Source organism: Mirounga leonina, unplaced genomic scaffold, assembly GCF_011800145.1.
Source record: "Mirounga leonina isolate KUSES-001 unplaced genomic scaffold, KU_Mleo_1.0 Mir_127, whole genome shotgun sequence".
NCBI lineage: Eukaryota > Metazoa > Chordata > Mammalia > Carnivora > Phocidae > Mirounga > Mirounga leonina.
The window spans coordinates 74,306,986-74,330,209 of NW_023270316.1; the positions used below are offsets into that span (position 1 = coordinate 74,306,986).

The 23,224-nt window shown below is 35.0% G+C and overlaps 1 protein-coding gene across 3 annotated transcripts in view; it reads right to left on the bottom strand.

The window, feature by feature from the left end:
• The window catches only part of CDK8 (cyclin dependent kinase 8), a 127,248-nt gene that overhangs the window by 16,896 nt on the left and 87,128 nt on the right, over positions 1–23,224 (bottom strand). For all 3 annotated transcript variants that reach the window (XM_035003658.1, XM_035003657.1, XM_035003659.1), the window contains 2 exons: positions 4,296–4,353; positions 1,943–2,074 (listed from right to left, as the gene is read on the bottom strand). In XM_035003658.1, the coding sequence (XP_034859549.1) occupies positions 1,943–2,074; positions 4,296–4,353 (190 nt within the window). The remainder of the gene's footprint in view (positions 1–1,942; positions 2,075–4,295; positions 4,354–23,224) is intronic.

The window sequence follows — 23,224 nt, forward strand, 5'->3', positions numbered from 1 at the left end:
GGAGCTACCAGGTATACAAAACTAGAGCCTGAAGTTGGAAGACTCTTCCCCTAAAGAATTTGAATGGCCTCCGGACAAAGGCTTGTGCATGCTAGCACTTGGGGATCCCTCCATTAATGGTAGTTCTCTGCTAGATCACCCTGAAATCTGCCACTCAATGAGCCCCATGATCTATGTACACAGAGTTCCCAAGTACTTTTCTGTAAGCTGATTCTTAAATACGAAGAGATAATTGAGGGTCAACAAATAGTGGAAGAACACTTGCCACGTGGAAGGGAAAGACCAAGACATATAAATAAAAAGAGAGCCTATAAAGAAAACACACAATTATTCCAGCAATACAGCAAATCACAAACAATTAAAAAGCACTGTTATCACCATCCTCACAGATAGTTGAGATGCTTTTTTTCCCATAAAATAATACAAAAAACTAATAGAGAATAAGAAGGGGTTCTTAGAGAAAAAAGACAAGGGCAGAAAAACATAAGTAAAGTGGTATAAAGGATCAGACTCAGGAGTCTAGTATCTGCCCACACTCAGCTTAGGAAAGAGAGACACAGAAAACAGAGAGGAAGAAATCAAAGACTAGTTTAAGAGTTTTCCACAGACATGGGATGTGGGATATGAACTTCATATTGAATGTGCCTACCAAGTGGCCAGCACATTACTGTGAAATATAAGGATAAGAAATCCTATTTGTTTTTGGAAAGAAAAACCACCCAGGTAATCCACCAAGGAATGAGTACAAGACTGACATGAATCTTCATTAGCAACACTCATGCTACAAGACAATGGAAGAGCATCATCAAATACTGAGGGAAAGTTATTTTGTACTTAGAATTTTAAACCTGGCCAAACTGCATGATATAGGAAGACACAGGCATTTTTCAGAAATACAAGAACTAGAAAATTTACCTCCAAGACACCCTTCCAAAGCAAGCTGAGAATATGCTTTAGCAAAATAATAAAGCCCAGAAGGAAATATATCCAACTCAGAGGATTTAAAAAAAAAAAAAAAAAAAAAAGCCAGGATGAAAATCAATCCAGAATACAGCATAGCATAGAAGATTTCAGGATGGAGTTAACCAAGAAAAACAAAAGCAGACCCAATAGCATTCTGGAGAACACAGAACAAGTTAGGTAAGCAGTAAAGACATACAACAAGGGAAAAAGAAAAGAAAAGCACATAAGAAAATTACGCGATGATAAAATTCAATGAAATAAAATGAGGCAGAATAAAGATGTCAGTAATGGTAAAGATGTGGTAAAAGAACTGTGGTAGTTGAGCACTGAATCCGTTACAATATATAATCTGAGTATAAACTGTGGGAATTATGGTTTGTAAATAGAAAATAAATGTCGTAAACATCAACAAAGTAGTAATAATAATGACAATGATATTTCTAACATAGCTTATAAATTGAGAGGTCAGTGGGGAAGAAGTAAAAGAGTACTAATTTCCTAATTCTTCAGAGTAGGGAGGTAATCAACATAATCAAAAATTGAAAAGTGAATTAAAGATACTCTAAACTTCTACTTTTTTCCATAATTTTTTCTCCTTAACTCCAAGGGGATCTTTTAGAAGTAACTATTTCTTTTGGTGAAAGAAACATTTGTCTGAAGTTTAATGGTTTAGAAATTTTACCGTGCTTATTTCTCTTTTCAAGTAAAATTTAAAATACATTTTTACTTAGAATGCATAGTGTGATCCCATATATTTAAAAAGTTTTAAAGTATCTATTTATCTATCAGAAAGAGATGGCTAGAATATTACATTCCTAATGCTAATAATGGTGTTTCTATGTAGTGGAATTTTAGGATAGTTTTTGTTCTTACTTTTATAATTTTCTGTATTATTTGACTTAATATATAGAAATATGTATATTTCACAATAACAAAGCCACTTTTAAAATGTCATGGAATTTTAATTAGTTCTACTCACCAATAGCTTTGGTATAATGTCTCGCTCCAAGAAGTAATTCTGGGGCTCGGTACCAGAATGTTACGACTACTGGATCCAAATCTGCTAAAGGCTTCAAAGGTGAATTAAATAATCGGGCAAAGCCCATATCAGCTGTAAAAAAAAAAAAGATAATAATGTTAAGTCAATAGATTTTTACAAATTTAGTTGATTAATTTTACCACTGATATTTAGTAAGATGGGGAAAATGTGCTGAATTCTTCACCTGGGTTATAGATATGCTTGCTGCCAGAGGTCAAGGTTGACCCTACACCCCTGGGCAGATTTCTTTCTGCCTGTCACGCCACCACTCGGGACAGGGTTGTTAAGCTGCATGTCCATTCTTTGTATTGGTCACAAGCACTGAGAAACTAGATCAGTTACAGTAAGGCTTTCCATTATATGCATCAATAAGCCTGATCACTGGGGTAATCAGAAATTGACTATACAGTATGTTAACACCACTATCTGCCCCCTCCCCATTTATTTGGGTTGAATTTTATTAACTTAACTTTAAAGAATCATAGTAATTTTTTTAAGCTGGAAAAGACCTTTTAAAAGGTCATATAGTTCAATCACCTCCATTTTCAGGAGGAAAAAAAATTTTCAAAAGAAGAAATTAAATGATATGACAAATGTCATAAACTCCTAGCTCAGAACTGGAGTTGTGGCATTTGACACAGTTTAATATGTAGTGCAGTTATTCAGACTGTTTATCCTATTAAACTATAATCTTAAAGGCAAAACTGTCTTTTTTCATCTCTTTTAGTATCTATCTAGTGTCATTATACATAGCTTTTATCAAATACACATCGAATGAACAATCACCTATTCATACCACCTATCAAAAATTTCAAGATTCATCCACCTTTTGTTTGGTTTTGCTCTCCTAATATACATTTTTAATGAAGTAGGCCCTCGTCTAACCTACTTAATTAAGGAGGTTAAAAAAAAAAAACACACAGAAATTTGGTAAAGAATTAAAACCATGACTCAGATTACTAAATACTGGTTTATAGAAGAACTAATGTATCTTCTTAAATGTGAATGCTTTAAGCCGTTAGTATCCCCCCAAACCTGCTAACATCATGTGCATTACATGTAAGTCCAAACTAGATTATTTTGTTATATAAAATTTCCCCAAATCTTAATAAAAAACATGTCTGTAACTACTGTTTGGCTGGGTCTTATCTATTTTGCACACTTTGAACTTACATTTGAACTTGATGCAACCAAATTGGACTTTTCAAAACAAAGTAAGGACTTAACAGGCATTTGGTGACTGTAGAGTAGGTACTGACAGGCCCTGGCTCTCAAAGGGAGTCAATGACTAGGAGTACTTTGAGGTACATCAAATGTTTGTGACACTAAAAAATTTGTGAGGTTTGTACGATAAAAGAGTATTCTGAGAGTCTAATTAAAAGTGGAAAGTGAGATGGGGAATTTATAGAGGAAGAAAGGAAAGAAGGGTTAAGAACACTTAGGTTTTTCTTTGTTGGTTAAGTGGTACAAATTAGCTGATAATTTGAATTTATATTAAATGTTGCAATCAGAAATTACTCTTTACTTTTTTTTATAAACTCCCACAATCCTGCTGCCTTTAAATTAACATAATTTAGTTACAACATTTCTTCTACCCACACACAAAACAAACTAAATAAATGTGACAAACACAACTTAGAAATGACAATGAAAAAAACCAGTTAGAATAAATAAATTCAGTTTTATCCTTATAGGTACCAGACCAGAACTGGGTAAAATTTTGCTCTGATATATAAGAAAACAGAGCTATTACAAAACATGCCAAGGTACAGAATGCTTGTTACTTTCTTTTCCCATCAGGTAGAGGCCTTCTATAACACAGGCTCATTTGTTCTATACCTATCCAGCCTCAGCGGTTTTCCTAGTTTGTAATTCCTAATGTTGAAAGGTCAACAGAGGCAAATGTTCTGATCGCATCTGGCTCAGGTGAACAGAACTGATGCTATAATTACGAGTATGCTATATGCCCTTGCGACTAAAGGTGAGGCTGGCTTTTAACATGGATAGAAGCTACTCACCTCCTAGGCTATTTTTAATGAAGGCAAAGGTTTCTAAGAAACTTCCATGGCTTATTTTATAATTAGAACACTTCAATCTCTATAAAGATTGTCTGACACCTTTTAAGAGTGTGAAACATTTTTCACTTTTAATGTAAACTCTTTAGAAATGGCTTTGATCAGAAGGAACTACATGAATATACACATATTAATACAGCAAAAGTTAGAAGTGATACTGCTGACTGCAAAAGGGTTAAAAGAGTGCTACACTGTGACTTATCAAAGATAAAACATACCAATCTTTACTCTTCCTCGCTCAGGACCTTCACCCATAACTAAAATATTAGCAGGTTTCTGTGGAAACAAAATAGTGTTTTTTTTTCAGTAGACAGTAGTGGTTTCTTTTAAATAGACATTATGCCAATAGAACATATCCACCTTTACAAAATCTCATTTACTCAAAAATTAAAATCAAACACAGGAAGTCACCAAAGAAACTTTATGTATATATATATGCAAAGCAATATGCAAACCTCATGAAGTCCCAAATATGACAGTGCTTTTCTCCAGGTAGAGCTAATAAGGCTTTTCTTGGCTTATTTAGCCAAGTCTGTGTTCACTGTGGAGCATCTGACAGGAAGTTATAATGTTGTGGTTCCTTCCAACTCTTTCAATTATAATAAAATATCCTGCAACTTTAAGGGAAAATGTATCTTCAAAGATGACTTAATTCTAAATAGCAAAGGAAGGAGACACCGGGTATCTTTTTTTTTTTTTTGGAAATGGCAAAGTATGCACCTATGTCTAAACAAATAAATTATAGAGAATCAATTTACTAAAGTCTTTTCTAAATGAATTAGTGAAGAGGAATTTTCTATGACCTGAACAGTTTTGAGATTTTTATGTTTAAATAAAAAGAGAAGCTAAAACTTAAAGTGAGATTTTATAGAAGTAAAATTTCAAACAGTGTTAAAGTCTCTAAAAATATACAGGATTAACTATCATCTACAATCTGCTATAGCGGTATCTACTACGTTGACATGTGAGATTTGTGCCCTCATCAGCAAGAAGGAAGAAGAGGGGAAGAAGGAAGATAAGGGGGTAGGATGGACAGAGAGGAAAGGGTGGGGGAGAGCAACCCCCAAACCTTTCTCACCCTGCTACCCTGTCTACTTGGTCTTTAATTCTACCAGTCTGCTAAATAACAGTGAAACTAGATTAGAATGCCCTTCAAGTACAGATTGAAGCAACCTTAAAATTAAAGATTTTAATGAAGGCTGTTTACAGTGGAAACTAGTTCATAGGCTTCCCAAACCATATTTAGTAATAGCCCCCATGCTATTACTGACAAAATGTAACTTACAGTATATTATTCTATCAACTACTACAGATCAAAAAAAATTTTTTTATCCCTAGCAAAAAGAAAAGAATTGCTGAAACGGTAGAGGTTCCTACATTTTTCAAGGTGAAGAAACTAGGCACGAGAGATTAAATGACTTGCCCTATAAGACTGGGCAGCAACAGCAGAATCTACCCCACGGCTTAAGTCTAGTGCTCCCTTCCTAATATACCATTTTGAAAGTAACTTTATGTAGCAAGTTTTTCAATTAATGTATACACCATAATAACAATAATTCATTCAAGAAAAAGTTTTCAGAACCTCTATCATTACTACACACACACACACACACACACACACACTCTCCAGACCACTGGAATAACCGGCAAAGTACCTAAAGAAGTACAGTATTAACACTATTCCCTGTGCACTATCTGCAAGTGCTGCCTAGCACAAGTAAAACTGCTTTCATGCACTGTTAATTAGTCACCAGTGGGTTAGACTCTGCAGAGACTCTCGGAGCTCAGCCTACTTCAAAATGAAATCAGATCTCTGAAACTAGCATAAAATATTGAAGGCAGAGGAGGGCTTTCCAAGAGGAATCAGGCAGCATTTCTATCTGGCTGAGGAGCAAGGCTTGCTCTCAACTACCAATATGGACTCAGGAAGAAACTTCTATGTCTGTGCTAGAACTCTCTTCTTTTGGTCCACTGGGGCAGAACTCCCTAAACATCTCTTGAACACATTCCCTACCCTTTACCCCATTATGATTCATTTTCCATCCAATCCATCTCTGTACTGTTGCCAGGGTAACCTTTCTAAAAGACAAAGCTGATCATATCACTCCCTTGCTTAAAATCTTCCATAGTAGTATCATGGAAAATTCTTATAAGATTGGGTGAAAACAGAACACAAAATAATATATAGGGGCATCTGGGTGGCTCAGTCATTAATAAGCATCTGCCTTCGGCTCGGGTCATGATCTCGGGGTCCTGGGATCGAGCCCTGCTTCAGGCTCCCTGCTCCGCAGGGAAGCCTGCTTCTCCTTCTCCCACTCCCCCTGCTTGTGTTCCTGTTCTTGCTGTGTCCCTCTCTGTCAGATAAATAGATAAAATCTTCAAAAAAAGAAAAAAAAGATATATAGACTGTGATTACAAATAGGTTAAAAAAAGTACGATGGGTAAAGACTAGAACAAAAAGAGTAGTGACAGTGGTATGCATGAACCTTTTCAAAAATGTCTTTGAATGCTTTTGCTATGCTTTATTATTACTAAAATATTATTTCTACTTTAACTAGTCTCTCACCACTTGTGAATAAGATTCAAAGTCCTTATGAGGGGATGCAAGGCACCCGCAAGCTCATTCCCATCAATCTGTCCTGCCCCACCTGCCACAGCCCACACTGCTCCTGCCATACTGGTTTTCAGTGTCCTGTGACTAGAGCTTTCAGATCTAGGTCATTGCTATCCCATTATTTCTGCCCTCAAAGACCCTTCCTCTGTGTTATTTGGCAAAATCTGATTCTTTGCCCCCCTACTTGATGACATAAATAACACATGAATACATTCCAATTATAAACAATTCAAACTATAAAGTCACATACAATTAAAAGTTAAAGACCCTTTCACCACCCATTGCTCCTCCACCATGTCCCAAGCCCACTCCCTCCTCCAGAGGTGCAAAGTGATTAACTGGTTTGCTGTGATGGACTTTTCCAGCACTTAAGTGCTCAATCCTAAAATTTTCTCTCTGGATCTGGCAAGAGCAGAGCACAACATTGACCACTCTCTCCTCCTTTTATTTTAGATGGAGTGGAAAATCTCTCTCCTTTTTTGCTTTCTTACTCATTCAGCAGCTGGGCCTATTCATGAGAAGCCTTGGGGTGAGTGGTACTGGTCAGCCTACTATAAGGTAAAAGGGGAGAAACTCCCTCTCTTGTTCTTCATTTTGTTCGAGACTTATCAGACTGTCAAGTTCCAAACCGGGGTTTTAGCACTGGTTGGGGGAATAAACAGTTTCTCTGTCAAGGATTTGGGGCCAAAGCTCTAGTTAATAGTTAAAAATCACTTTTCTAGGCAACTTGCTGCCTATTGTATGATCTGAAGCAGGTCTTGGGGCTAAAAGCCATTACCATCACTACTTTTGTAAGTGAACTTAAGATTCAGTTTGGGCATGCTGTATAGTCACAAACAAAGAACAGTGCTGTGTTGTTTCAATAACACTATTATGAACGATGGGTCCCTCCTCATGTTATTTTTATGGTAGCATTCTATATGCCCCAGGTACGATATTCTGATTTAGTAGAGTAACACTATGTCTAACACTAAATTTCTTTAGCGAATGCAATCTAAAGGAAGTCTCAAGAGAAGAAGGCAGAAAGGCCCTAACGATCATGAATACTCTTGTATTTGTCTTGTTGCTTAACCAATATTAAGGAAGGCTTCAAAGACTTGATAATTTTTCCTTTAGTACTTAATGCCATGTTGAAACAGTATTCTCCAAAAAAGCTACTTTCTTTTCTTTCTCTTTTCTTTGTCTAGTAGTAGAATTTGGTAGTTTTTAGCTCTAGAGCCAAAACTTCCATTTGTTAGTGACAGTACATGAATCAATTAGTAATAACCATAACTGTGGTAAATAGTCTGTGATCTTTTATATGCTATCCAACATAACCACTTTGAAAGAACATATAAAAGTTTACATTTTAATGAGGCATACACTCCATTAACTATCTTTCTGCTTATGGAGATCAGAGGTCCAACATGACTTAAAGTATTATTACATCATAGCAACATCTTCAAATATGGCTATGCTATGCAAAGACATGATTACAGAACACCTTTTATTGCCTGCTGAACAATGAAATAAGTCAACCAAACACTTGTGTGAAATAGATTTGTTGTTTGAAACTATGATATCCTTCTCTTATTGCTGTTCTGTTTCTCCCAGAAAAAAAAAATGTGTTTGTAATTAAAAGAACATGTCCTTGTTTTTTATTACAGGCTCATGGCTTATTTTGCTTTCTGTTGTTATGCTCCCCAAAAAACTCACTGATATTTCCTAAAGCAAGATGTTTGTATTGCAGAGAAAACCATTCATGTAGAGGTTTTCTGTCCTCTAGAATTTGTCATGCTGTGGAATAGTACATGGATGCCTTTGGCATACAGCAGAGATGGCGAATTGGTTTCATTTAAGGGGTCAATCCTGATTTAAAAAAAAAAAAGGTAAGGACTTTAGGGAGCTCTGTCTTGAGAAAGACAGAAATTGGGCTGACCAGGAAACCACCATTATCGATCAGAGGCATCTGACAAAGGTGCAGAAGTGAAGGATGGCTGATCTGTCCAGGTAACTGCCAAAACCTTCTTATTCTAGAGGTGAAAATGGGGCCTTCATATGTGCACTAAGGTGTCAAGGCAAAATGGGAGACTTTGAGGCAACACGAAAATTTCATTCTTGATGGATCTATGAAAAAAAATAGCAATCCATAAGAAACCATTGTTAGGGGGTGCCTGCGTGGCTCAGTCAGTTAAGCATCTGCCTTCAGCTCAGGTCATGATCCCGGGGTCCTGGGATCGAGCCCCACGTCAGGTTCCCTGCTCAGCCGGAAGCCTGCTTCTCCATCTAACTCTGCTCCCCTGCTCCTGCTCTCTATCTCAAATAAATAAAAGCTTAAAAAAAAAAAAAAAAAAGAAAGAAACCACTGTTAGTGCTGTACTCTTAAGATTTATTCAGAATTTAACCTTCACAAACATTGTAAACAACACAACCCAGTGGCACATTTTTTAGATACTCAAAAACTTTCAGTTTGGTTGTTAATCATTATGTACTACAATACATGCTGACAAAATTAACTCTGATATATACACATGAGCAGCAAAGTCTTAGTAGACATATACTCAGTAATTTAAAAAATTGTTTTAATGATGGGGCACCTGGGTGGCTCAGTTAGTTAAGTGTCTGCCTTCAGCTCAGGTCATGATCCCAGGGTCCTGGGATTGAGCCCTGCATCGGGCTCCCTGCTCAGCGGGAGTCTGCTTCTCCCTCCCCCACTCCCCCTACTTGTGTTCCTGCTCTCGCTATCTCTGTCAAATAAATAAATAAAATCTTTAAAAAAAAATTGTTTTAATGAAATCTTCTAAGGAGTTGAGTTAGATAGAAATTTGGAAATCCAGTGAATGAGATCTGGAAGATGTCTTTATAATACAGTTCTCACTTTTTCTTCCGAGCTATGAATTGGTATTTTTCACCTCTAATACTAAATTTTACCCACTACTGCTGCTGAATGAACACCTTCAAGCTAAAGAAGAAATTACCAACTTTTACTCTAGGAAGTTTGTTTCTTGCTTTTTGTATAGATCTGAAAAAAAACATGTATAATTTCCTAACAAATTCTGCTTCCTGATTAGAAAATAAATGTGACTTGTAACACGGAACTTCATCCCCTATAGTCAACAGTTTAAGTACTATACATTCATCCCTGTATTTACTGAATTAAGAGGCACTGAAGCCCAGAGACCAACAAACAAAGCAGCAAGCAAACAGTTCCTGCCTCCAAAGAGGTCAGGTTAGACTAACAGGTGGGGTAAATTCAGGCAAGGAAAAGCTTCACAGAGGTGATGATCCCCAACCTGCCTGAAATGTGAAAGCTCAGGAGCTGGTCTGAAAGATAAACAACAGGAGACAGTGCCTCAAGAATTCACTAATATCTTATACTAAATCTCCACAGAGCTGGCTCTGCCTTCTCTCAAGGGATGGAGGCAGTGCTAACTGGAGTATCAAAACACATGGGGATGCTGACTAATCTTTCACTTACCTAAGAAGTCCTCTTTTAGGGAGAATAGGAATTAGGTTCTCACAGTTGATGCAAATCGAGATATTTTATGAAACAAGCATTTAACTACATGACAGTAATCACGCTAATAATAGATGACAATTCCTTTCAATAAGCCCCTCCTACTTTCCTTCAGTCCAGACTACTAGCTCTATTTCTTGTTTTCATCTAGTGTCTCCTAGGTAATACAAAGTTACATAAAATGGTCTTTTACCAAGTTGTGAATATCATCATCCAAAGTATTTCAAATAATAAACATGATCTACATTATTAAAATTGTTATCTTTTGAAACTACAAATTTTGAATTTTTAAATTACAAAATTCTTAACCTGCCCACTTAAGGCAGTTGAGGTATAAAATACCAGTTTAAGTGCAACAAGATCAACCTGGAATATACTCTCCTATTTTCACTGACACAAAGATCATTTTCTTACTGTCACAGACTACCAGAGGCAATATTCATTTCAGTAACAATGAAACATGGGTGCACAGGACAGAAACATGGCAACAGAAATAAACTTTTAAATTTACAGGCACAGCTATATCTTATTTATTCCTAATAAAGAATGTGTGTGCACATATTAATATATATGTGTATATTTTCTTGTAGATGGAAATGTATTTTCCAAATTAGATTTATTTAATTGTATTTTTGTAAAGCTATAAAGGTGTGTTAGAACACAATTCAAGCAAAGCATCTAATAAAGTATCCAATAAAGAAAAAAAAAGTACCTTCAGGTAATCTTGAAAACTAGAAAACTGAGTAACAGTAAGGAGATCAAAGGCATCTTAAGGGAGAGGTATTAAGGGGCAGAGAAAGGATATCAAAAATCTTTAAATTTTCAGAACAGTTCCAGTGTCATTAAGAAGTTAACCAAATTAAAAAAAAAGAGTATACATAGTTTGTTTTTTTTTTTTTTTAAGATTTTATTTATTTGCGAGAGAGACAATGAGAGACAGAGAGCATGAGAGGGAGGAGGGTCAGAGGGAGAAGCAGACTCCCTGCTGAGCAGGGAGCCTGATGTGGGACTTGATCCCGGGACTTCAGGATCATGACCTGAGCCGAAGGCAGTCGCTTTAACCAACTGAGCCACCCAGGCGCCCGAGTATACATAGTTTATATTCAAATCTGAAAATCACTGTAACTCCAAAGACTATTCTAGACAATATTAATTTATATAATTGTTAGTATAACAGTGATCAGTGGGTAGTACTGTTTTGTGTTCTGTCTTCCCAAGTTATTATTTTCTGGACAAATCTGGATGTTTGTACATTACTTTTACTAACTACATTTTATTCCTCTATTAATAGACAGCTGGCTGTATTTCCCCCAAGCCCCCACTTCTGGCACCAACCCCGATGATGCGCCCACTGACAATGTTTGTATAAATTATACTTGCCTCCCCACCACCCCCCAAAACACCCTGACACATACGCCAGGTAATTTCCTTGGGATGAAATCTCCAAAGAAGAATTATCAGATCAAATAATATCAATAGCTTTATTGTTCTAAAACTAGAAGTTTGTTTTGCTTTTTAAGTTTCAAAGGTGGATACGTGCTCAATGGACATAATTTGGGAAATGAAGAAAAGGACAATGTGCTTGATAATAGATGACTGAAAACAAAGCATTTATAATCTCTAAACTAATAGATGACCACTATAAACATTTCAGGTTACCTTTTGTTTTTTTCCTTTTTATAAAAAAAATGGCATCATACTAAATATATTGTTTGTACCCTTTCCTCACTAGTAAGTATATCATGAAGATTTATTTTTAATTTGGAAATTACTTTTCTGATATAATCCTTATGAATCCCATGGATTCATCATAATTTACATCAATTACCTACTATTAAATGTTTTGGTTGTTCCTAGTTCCTTAATTAAAGAAAAATGATGCCATAACAAACATTTCTGAACGTGCCTTTGAGAAATTCCTAGAAAGTCAAATTGTTGGGTAAAGGTTATAAACATTTTTAAGGTTTTTTGATACACATTAACAGACTTTGCCCTTGAAAGAGTCAAGTATCAATTCTATAAATTCAATGATCTTTTATAAAAACTATACCATTAAGTACGATAAAACCAATCTGGAAAACCAAAAGCAATGTATATAAAATTTTATAATTTTTATTAGCTTAAGTGATATATAATAGTAACTTAAAATTTTAATTTGAGTATCTTTCACTGATAATCATGTTCTGATCTGCTCTGTAGGTTTGTTTTATTGAGGAGGCTTAGATTATTAAACTTAAATATTCACCTCAATTCTCTATATTCTAGATAGTAAAGATATATTCAGTTATTTTTGCCATTTTTCTAATGTGTTACTTTCCTCTTGCTAAAAACTTTACATTTTATATTCTCTAAGGGTATCTTTACTAGTGTTTTTACATTTTAGCATGTCTATTGTATCTTTAGTAATAGTTAGGAATTTACTTATGAATTTATCTCCAGCTAAAGCTAGAATAAATATCCCAATTTTTAAATATACATTTTACTACTATGATCCATGTGGGTTTTAGTGTAGTTTTAAGAAATAAGTAACAAAAAAAATTATAGACAAGAAAATACTTCTCCCTAATGATAATAAAGACTGATGCTCTTCTTTATTGTAAATAACTTCTAGTTTATTACAAATAACTTCTTATAATAGTGTGAGTATATTCATTCAATTTTGGTTAACACCTGATACTTAAAAAAACACACAGTTTTCCTTCTAGAATATATGATCTTGTAGAAAAGTTTATTTTTTTGAAATATGATTAAGAAAGTACAATTTACTATCCAGAGTTAACCACAATATTTTGGTATGTTTTCTTTTGTTGATGTATTTTTCACTCAGCATTTTATTGCCACTATGTTGTGGTCTGCTTTTTCTCTTAACATTGTAACAACATTACTTAAACTTACTGTAAACATAATTTTAAATGACAACACAATAGTTCACCTTTTCTGCATGTCATAATTTGCACAATTATTTTCTGGTTGTTAGACATGTAAATTTTTTTCAATTTGTCATTATTATCAATAAAACTGTGATGGTCTTTTCACCATTTTTTACAATATCCTTAAGAGAGTTTGTTAAGAGTAGGGTGGCTAGATCAAAAGGAATGAATATTTTTTAAAGTTCTTGATAAATTCTAGGTTGTAATTCATGTCATAGCAGTTAGTGTTCATTCATTTAACATACTGAGGACACATCATGTATCATGCACTGTCCTTGGCATGAGATAGATAGTTCGTAAGAAAACGGACATGGCCCGGTGGTCCGGGTCTATAGGGAAGCCAGACATTAGATAAAGGTAAACAAATACATAAAAAATTACAAATGTACTAAATGCTATAAAAGAAAAAAAAAAAAGATTCCATTAGAGAGAATGGGGTTCCTATTCTGAAATTAGATGGTGAGGGAAGGAAAAATGGGGGGCACGTAGTGGATAGGACATGAGGAAGGCCTTTCAAGGTGACATTTAAGCTGGGACTTGGATGAGAAGAAAGGGTTATTTATGTATGTGTTATATTATGTATGAACTTTGTAGTGAGAAGGAAAAACAAGAAGGCATTTGTGGGTAGAACATGGTAAGCAGGGGTAGACTGGCAGGAAATGTACTTATAAAGTCAGATGGGGGGCCAGCTAATACAGGGTCTAGTTTGCTGATAAAATAACTTTTTAATCTCTAAATGAAAACCCAATAGTTTTAAGCAGGGAAGCAACAGTATAACAATAGCAACATGCATGTTAGTCATGTGCTAGGTTCTCTATACAGATGAATTCATTTTTTTTTTTTTAAAGATTTTATTTATTTATTTGAGACAGAGAGAATGAGAGACAGAGAGCATGAGAGGGAGGAGGGTCAGAGGGAGAAGCAGACTCCCTGCCGAGCAGGGAGCCCGATGCGGGACTCGATCCCGGGACTCCAGGATCATGACCTGAGCCGAAGGCAGTCGCTTAACCAACTGAGCCACCCAGGAACCCCTAGATGAATTCATTTAATCCTCACAATTACTCCACATTAGTACGTATTATTATTCCAATTTAAGTGAGATGACCAAGGCCAGAAAAGTCTCAGCTGAACTGAGTTAGTTCACAGTAACCATTTCACACTGACTTGTCAGGAGCAGAGCTAGGGTTGAAATGCAGGTAGTTTGGTTCCAGAGTCTGTCCTCTTCAACCACTGCATTATATGGCCGATGCACAACTGAGCAACATCATTTGATAGTAGAAAATGGCGGCTCCTAAGAATTGTTGTGTTACCTTCCCAGTGAAACTTCTAAAAATGTTTACATACACACTGTGCATGTATGTGTTAAGTATGTACAGTGAATTAACTGCTTATAGCATTTGTGGTCTGACTTTTGGTTAATCTTGGTGTTTTCCTTAACTTATATGATCTGTTATTATTACTCATTTTTCTAACATGTTTCAAAAGTTTTTCTGATTTTTTATTTGCCTTTCAAACAACTGGTTTGAAGCTATATATTTCTGCCTACTTGTACGATTTCAAAAATTCTGACACTGACATGTGTCTTGCAACTTGCGATGGATGCATACATTTAACTCAAGAGCATTTTTTGTACTTTCAAATTCCATGTCTTAAATGGCTTATTTTTCAATTGATGATGTCTAATAGTTAAGAAAAGATAATTCTGCTTTTATTTCTAGCTTTATTTTATTGTGTTCTGAAATGCAGAATTTATGACTTTGTGAGTTCTTACCATGAATCTAATCTCTAGTACAAACTGGACTTTTGTAATTTTGTGCGTGAATGTTTATTTAAAAAATACATTCTTTTAGACAGCTCTAAATGCCAAGCAACTCTATTACACCACATTGCTTTATTCTACAATATCTGTTTGTTCTTTATTTAAAAAATTTTGTCATAATCTGAGAGAAAAATGGCAAGGTATACAATTATATATTTCTATTTGTTTTTGTACAATTGTCAAATTGAATAAACTATAAATTCTTTGCTGTATTTTCATTAATCATTCTGCCATTATAAAATGTATTTCAATCTTTTGAAATAAAATATACTTTATCTGATACTATAATTTTGTTTTCTATTTGAACAGACACAGACTTGAGACCAATGGTTCTCAACTTTTTTCTTCTGCTAAACATTTGAGGAATATGATAGATTCCTTTAGAAAATGAGGAAGTAGTTAAGAATAAGGCTGAAAAAACTCAGAGGTGCCACCAGCTGTTAAGTTGTGTGACCTTAATCTCCATTTCATCATTTATAAGAGACAAATAAAATAACAAGTGTCGCTGCAGATATAATGCTCATAAAAGGCTTACAGCATGACGTTTGATATGTAAGATCCTAAATATATTATAAATGATGATTATGATGGCAGCTAGCACTATAATCTGTTAACAATGATTCACTGCTGTAGTGATTCTTAAGCAAAAGCTTCCTGGGGGGTTGGGAGGGTGCCATGCTTAAGTAGGCAGTGCCCCCAAGATGATTTTTCTATATTGCCCTATGAGACACCCCTAGTAGCTTTTGATATCTTCTAGCTTTTAGTCATTTATACCTTTTAGAGATTAAAAAAACCTGCTTATTCTTAACATCAGCTGTTAAAAAAAGTAATAAAAATATACATTCTTGTAGAAAATTAAAATATAGGAAAGTAGAGAGAAAGTGAAATTTACCTGAAATCTTATCTCACAGAGTTAAACCATTACAAACATCTTGATGGACATAATTCTAGATATATCTAAATCTGTATTATTTATATTTAATACAAATGTCTTATAAAGGCTCTTTGCTTTTTGGAGCCTCCCCTATCATAGCTATCTAGGTTATTTCTGTACCAGAACATTATTAAATAAGTAGTGATGGAAGGTCAAAGGTTAATGGCTATTGATTTGATATATATACTTTTCATGCTTGGAAGTTTCCTTCTTTTCTTATTTTTAATAAGAACTTCAATCAGAAATGAGTATTAAATTTTGTCAAATAATACTGCATATTGAATTTTGCTAAAGTTTTACATTTACAACTACTGAGATAACCATAGTGTTATTCTCTTAGCACTAGTAATATTGTGAATCCTGTTAATAGGTTTCCAAATACGAAATCATCCATGCATTCTTAAAATGAGCTTCATTTACTTAAAGCATAGTATTCCTTCAATGTCGCTCTGGATCTTTTTTGCTAACATTTTACTTAAGAAATATGCACAAATACTTATATGTAACTCTGTGGGCTGTGTGCATTATCTTTACCAGCTTCGTGTCAGTGTTATGCTTTCTTCCTACAGAGTTATTAAGGAAACTTTCTTTTGCTCTAGAATAGTTTATACAGTGTAGGATTAGCTGTTGCTTGAGGGTTGAAGCAAATGTGAAACCATGTGCAATTGTTACATTTTGTAGAGGTAGCCCTGTGACAAATGTCTTTATTTCTTCCATAGTTACTGGTCTCTTTAGTTTTTCTACCTCTTCCAGTGCCAATTATGGTAATTTGTACTTATTTTAAAATGTTTATTTAATCTAGGGTTTTGTAGGACACCAGAATAGTTCAACAACCACTAAAAATTTTTAAATTGTAGTAAAAAATCATCAGTCCCCACTTCAGTGCACCAGAAACGGAATTTCACAGATGACTTTTATCGACCTACAAGAATAAATAATTTCTATATTGTACACAGATAATAAAATCATTTTCTGAAGCTGATAATCATGAAAACAGAACAAAGACAGTATACAAACACATGAGTACTGACCAATCTCACTTGTCAATAAAGATGAAATAAAGTATTAGCAAAGGGAATCCAACAGTGATTGAAAAAAAATCAAGACCAAATACAGTTGATCCCATGAATGCAAGGATGGTTTAACTTCAAAAACAAAACAAAACCTTATAAATTAAGTTTCCACATTAACAGATTAAAGGAAATAGCTATATGACCATCTCAAAAGATGCAGAAAAAGCACTAAATAAAATCCATTTTTGATTTAGGAACAAACAACTTAATTAGATATACAAGTAAACATCTTTAACCTGATAAAAGGTATTCACCAAAACCCCAGAACAAACATCATATATAATGGTGAAACTTAAGAATTTTCATTAAAGACAGAAAAATAGTCACCTCAATTACTTGCCACTGCACTAGTAAATAGGTCCTAGCCATTTACCATTACCAAATAACAAGGGAAAAAAATGCATTTCATACATTCCAATTTTTACTTTCCCTTAAAATTTTATTATTTCTGTAACTGTGTTCTATCTTATACCTTCTGTGTGACAGTCAAATTGGCAAAATGTTTTCTTTCTTAGTGATATATAAAACAATGCTGCAGGCTTTCTGCTTCCCAGTCTGCAGTACAAAGACGTAATATGATATGTTTGGGATAGATTCTGTGTACCAGTCTCACAGGTGGGAAGCTACGGAGGCATTTTAGGTAGTGGAATATGTGATTTACTTTTTAGAGGGATCATTCTCAAGGCTATGTCGATATTAGACCATATAAACCACAAGACTACAATGTTTGATTGCTTGGGAGTTTTTGCAGTAATCCAGGTGCCCTGGATTAGAACAGCAATAATAGAAAGAAGTAAAGCCATAAGGCAATAAGTGGAGTCCAAAAAATTCAACTGGAAGTGTAAACTGGAAGGTCAGGTTACTGTGGGGTAAATGAACAGAAATTAATGAGACAAATAAAGTGAGCCTATAAACTAGCAGTCCTGGAAGTCCACCTGGAAAATCCAAATTCATGTCCTGCCAGCAAAGAATTTTAGAATCTCCCTATTGGTGGCTCCTGATTTACTGGATTGATCTAGAGATACTGAACTACAAGAATGCAGAATCTCTGCCAAATTTGCCCTTCCCTTAAAGGGAGGGTAATAAAGATGCCCTTCCTTTGCCCTTCCCTCACTCTCCCACAGCTTCGTCTCCCTGACAATAAGCAACACAGTTTACTCTTCTTCGGGAAATGACACTAGTCAGATGCGTAGGACCAATGGCCAATGTGCTATATTCAAATCTGAGTTACTGGAAGGTCTTACTGTAGTTTAATCTGAGATATATTTTGAAGACAGAATTGATAAGAATCCATTTATTCATTCAATAAATATTTATTGTGCATCCAATATGTGTTAATCTGGGTACAAATGATATAGCAGTAAAATAAATGGATAAAGTTCCTGCCCTTAAGGTATACTTATATTCCTAGGGCAAAGTGATGATGAATTGGAAGTAAAATGTACTAAATGAACATTATTATGTGCCAATCACAGTCCTAATACTTTAAATGAATCTCAATCAAAAAGATAAAAATAAAGGTTTGGCCCCATTTATAAATGAGGAAAGTTAACACTTACAGAGGTTAATCCTACCAAAAGTTATATAATTAAGTGGTAGACCAAGATTTGAACAAATCTTAGGCCCACTATAATAGGGGCTAATTTTTCAGGATGCATAACCTAAGATCCCTTATTGGTCCTTACCACATGCAATCATTTCTTATTTTTCTTCTTAATTTTTCCTATTGTTATTCTTCACTTCTTCCTACTTTTCACCTACTTCTTTTTTTATTTTTAGATTCCCCTCTTCCTCCTTACCATAAGGCCCAGACAACATCTGATTTTACCAGCTGGTGTTAATTAGACAGACAAAAAATTAGAAGATCAATCAAAAGAAGAGCGGGTCCAAAGAATGAGTGTTATACATTCCGAGTTTTTGACTCTACCCTCTAAGGAATACACCTGTGTAATAACAAGTCTAGTGTAATAGAACACTAGTCACTGCTGGAAATGTTGAATGGTGACGGGATGGTTAACTGCTGCAGATATTAGCAAGAATTACCACACCATGTAAGGGATGGAAATGGTTACTTCCAAGATGCCTTCCAACTTTATGGTCTGTTAGTCTATGAAATTAGGGAAAACAAAAAAATGCTCATTTCAAATGTTACATGGTGTTTACATAAACACATTTTTAAACTCATGATTAAAAAAAATTAGCAGTCTATCTCCCATCATTTACATTTTTATTAAACAGGCATCTTAAACAGCACTGACCTAAATCACAAGCCCATCTATAATTTGAAAAGATCATAAATTCTAGAGAATTGAAACTAATCTCGGAAATTCAGAACATCTATTTTATTTTTTAGAAAGATTTATTTATTTTGGAGAGAGAGCACACACTTGTGAGTTGGGGGAGGGGACAGAGGGAGAGAATCTTCAAGCAGACTCCCTGCTAAGCCCGGAGCCTGCTGTGGGGCTCAATCTCAGGACCCATGAGATGAATATCTGGGCCTTAAAACAAAAGTCTGGATGCTTAACTGACAACCACTCAGGCACCCCTCAGACATCTATTTTAGCACTGAGTTGGGAATCCTCACATTATATACCTACTTAAGAGTACTAGATATATGGCATGATATATATCTGAAGGCAAATTATACATAAATTAAATAATAAAAACAGACATTGGTAATTACAACAAAGTGATACTCTGAAGAAAAAGTAAAATCCCAGCTATACTCTGAAGAAAAAGTAAAATCCCAGTTCTAAAGGGTAGAACTTTAATAAAGAAATACTTTTCAATAGTTAATTTAATAACTATTGCCAACTTAATATCTAACTGTACCCGAGGAAACTTTTTTACTAAATCTCAAAAAAAATTCCAATGTGTTGATTAGAACAGCATTTACAAGCATTTACACAAAATCTTGAGCTTTTATGTTGAACTGACTTTGAAATATGGCTAACTGCATATGTTTATTTCTTTAGGAAGACTTACTTTTCCCCTCCTATATGACCACTTCTCATTTGCTTGTATCTGGTAAAGACATACAGTAGTCAAACTGAAAAAGACTTACTGAAAGATATATGTGGCCATGGAAGCCTATGACTTTAAACAGGTTTAGATGACAATTTTAGCTGAGATAAGACAAAACCTTACCTAATATATTCTATCCTTAAAGATTAAATTACTTGGCAAATCTTCAGAAGTCTGGAAAACAATATAATACTCTGATACTCTAAGGCCTGACTCTACTATCAGAAAGTTAGACTGGAATATTAATTTTTATATGCTCTTTCAGAGTATAATTCAGAGAATTCTGAAACTTTTTTTTGGAAAAACCATTTCTTTGTATTTTAACTACAATGTATTTCTCTTTTCCTAATGTAAAAGTCTGAAGGCCAAAAAAGAAAAAGTGGGGATTCACCACTAACACTATATCCAGCAGTAATAACTTATTATCAGATGCAGGCAGAGACCTGGTAAGTTCTTGTCATTAGTATGATTCGAAAGTTTTTTAAACAAAACCTTCCCAAATCTGTCCTATTTTTAGAAGCACACTGCTCTAGATGATAGTAAATTTTGTTTATAAACATGGAAGCACTTATATAAATGATATAATGATGTATCACTGATATAATGATGTATCACATCAATTATGTCAAAAGTAGAGAAAAGATTATATCTGACTTAAAACTATGATAGTCCTCTACTTCTACTAAATTTTCAGGGTCACTCAAAAATATAGTCTTACACTCTTCCGAGAAATAAATGGAGGGTTCTAGAGGGGAGGGGGGTGGAGGGATGGGTTAGCCTGGTGATGGGTATTAAAGAGGGCATTATTGAATGGAGCACTGGGTGTTATACGCGAACAATGAATCATGGAACACTACATCAAAATAAATAAATAAATAAATAGATAAATAAATAAATAAATAGGAAAAAAAATATAGTCTTACACTCTTTAAAAAAAAAAACAACCTTGATGAGATTATTTAGAATAACCATTCTTGATCAGTGAGAAATTTGACTAAAAATATTCTAGTGTGTTGATAAGTGTCTGAAAAGACTCATTCAGAATCTTAAGAAAAAGTAGCCTAGAAGCAATATGCAAACCAAGTAACAGTATTTTTTATTACCAACTTGTAACCTGCCCATATAAACATGTATATTTGCAATTGTGCCATTTAGTAAAATTAAATGGGCTACTTTTTCATTATTTACAAATAATAGAACACAGTCCATTGTGTATGCTCAATATTAATATCAAAATTAAGCAAATGTAGCATTTGTCAATAAACCAGACTGTTGACAAACAATCAAATATTTTCAAGGAAAATTGCCCAATTGGTCATTTAAGTAAACACACTTTAGAATAAGCACAATATTCATAATATTAATTAAAATGAATGCAAGCCTCATTTAAGTTTGCCTTAATCAGTTATCATCAGTAAAACCCATGTTTTATCCTCAAGCCTAAATTTTATGGATGCAATCTTAATACTACACAATTAAACAAACAAGAAAATTAGAGTAAATCCTTGAAGTTCCCAATAAATGAAGCAAATCTCAAGCAATAAGCTTGATTAAACCTGACATTTCCCAAAGCATTTTTCTTCCCAAAAGCTCTGGATTTTTTTGTTTTTGTTTTAGATTTTATTTATTTATTTGAGAGAGAGAGGGCATGAGCAGGGTGAGAGGCACAGGGAGAAGCGGACTCCCCACTGAGCAGGGAGCCTGACCTGGGACTCTGGGATCATGACCTGAGCCAAATGCAGATGCTTAATGCACTGAGCCACGCAGGCATTCCTTTGCTTTGTTTTTGTTTTTGAGAGACAGAGAGCCTGCAGCAGCGGCGAAGGTACGGGGGTATACGGGTGGGCAAGGGAGATGGAGAATCCCAAGCAGGCTCCAGGTGGGGCTCCATCTCAGGACCTTGAGATCATGATCTGAGCAGAAATCAAGAGTCAGACCCTTAACTGACTGAGCCACCTATAAACCGCCCCCCCCCCCGCCCCAGGTTCTGTTTTAAAGAAACAAGCTTAACATGTTCCCCACACTCATGGAAACTAAAGCACAGAGAAGGGGCAAAAACAGAACAGAGGCTGTGAATGCAGGCTCCTTTCTTCCCAACTGTTTAATTATTTTGTTGCTTTGCCTGTTCCCACATATGAGTGATCTCAGGGTCCTTTCTGCTTGTTTTTTTTTTTTTCCCCTAAAGAATTTACTGGCCCTGGGGTGCCTGGGTGACTCAGTCAGTTAAGCGTCTAACTTCGGCTGGGGTTGTGATCTCCGGGTCCTGCTCTCTCACGCGTTCTCGCTCTCTCAAACAAATAAATTAAATCTTAAAAAAAAGAATTTACTGGCCTTCTTTTTAGGTAGAAAGAAAATGTATGTCCATTTTTTCTGTTTTCCTTTTTTTTTAGTAGCATCATCCTTTAACAACATATGAACACCCTAAGCCACATTGAATACTATGTGTGAACTTTAATAACAGCCTAACTAGACATTTTCCTCAGTTTCTAGTCCAGATGGAACACTTTTTTCTGATTACAATAATACATGTTAACTGCAAACTATTCGGACAATTTAAAAGTTATTAAAGGAAGAAAGTGAAAATTGTCAGAAATTCTCCCACCCATAAATAAACCCTACTTAGAAAAATGTATTCCCGTGGCGCCTGGGTGGCTCAGTCTGTTAAGCATCTGCCTTTGGCTCAGGTCATGATCCCAGGGTCCTGGGATCGAGCCCCGCATCGGGCTCCCTGCTGGGTGGGAGGCCTGCTTCTCCCTCTCCCACTCCCCCTGCTTGTGTTCCCTCTCTCGCTGTCTCTCTGTCAAATTAATAAATAAAATCTTTATAAAAAAAGAAAAATGTATTCCCTAAAGGCAGCTGCTATTCAAAATAATTCAGTCATCACTGTCAAGAATTTTGTGTAAAACATTAAAGTACTTATAATTTGGGACTAAGTATTTTCTAAAGATTTGAGTAAGTTTTTTCTTCTTTTCCTAACTGTATCAAATACCTTTTGGGAAATAGTAAAGTGCAGCGGCTTTCAAACCTTTCTGAAGACAACCCACAGGAAGAAAATCATTTAATATTAAATGATGATATTCACATATAAATATATATAAGTGAAACAAAAGTTTCAGGAAACAATAACTGCCCTTAATACATATGATGTACTCTGATTTTTTTTTATTCTAAGGCCATTAAAAAAATAAAAAATAAAAAGGCTGGTTGTGTTGTGTGCTTTCCTGACTCACTTATGGCTTACAACCTGCAATTTAAAA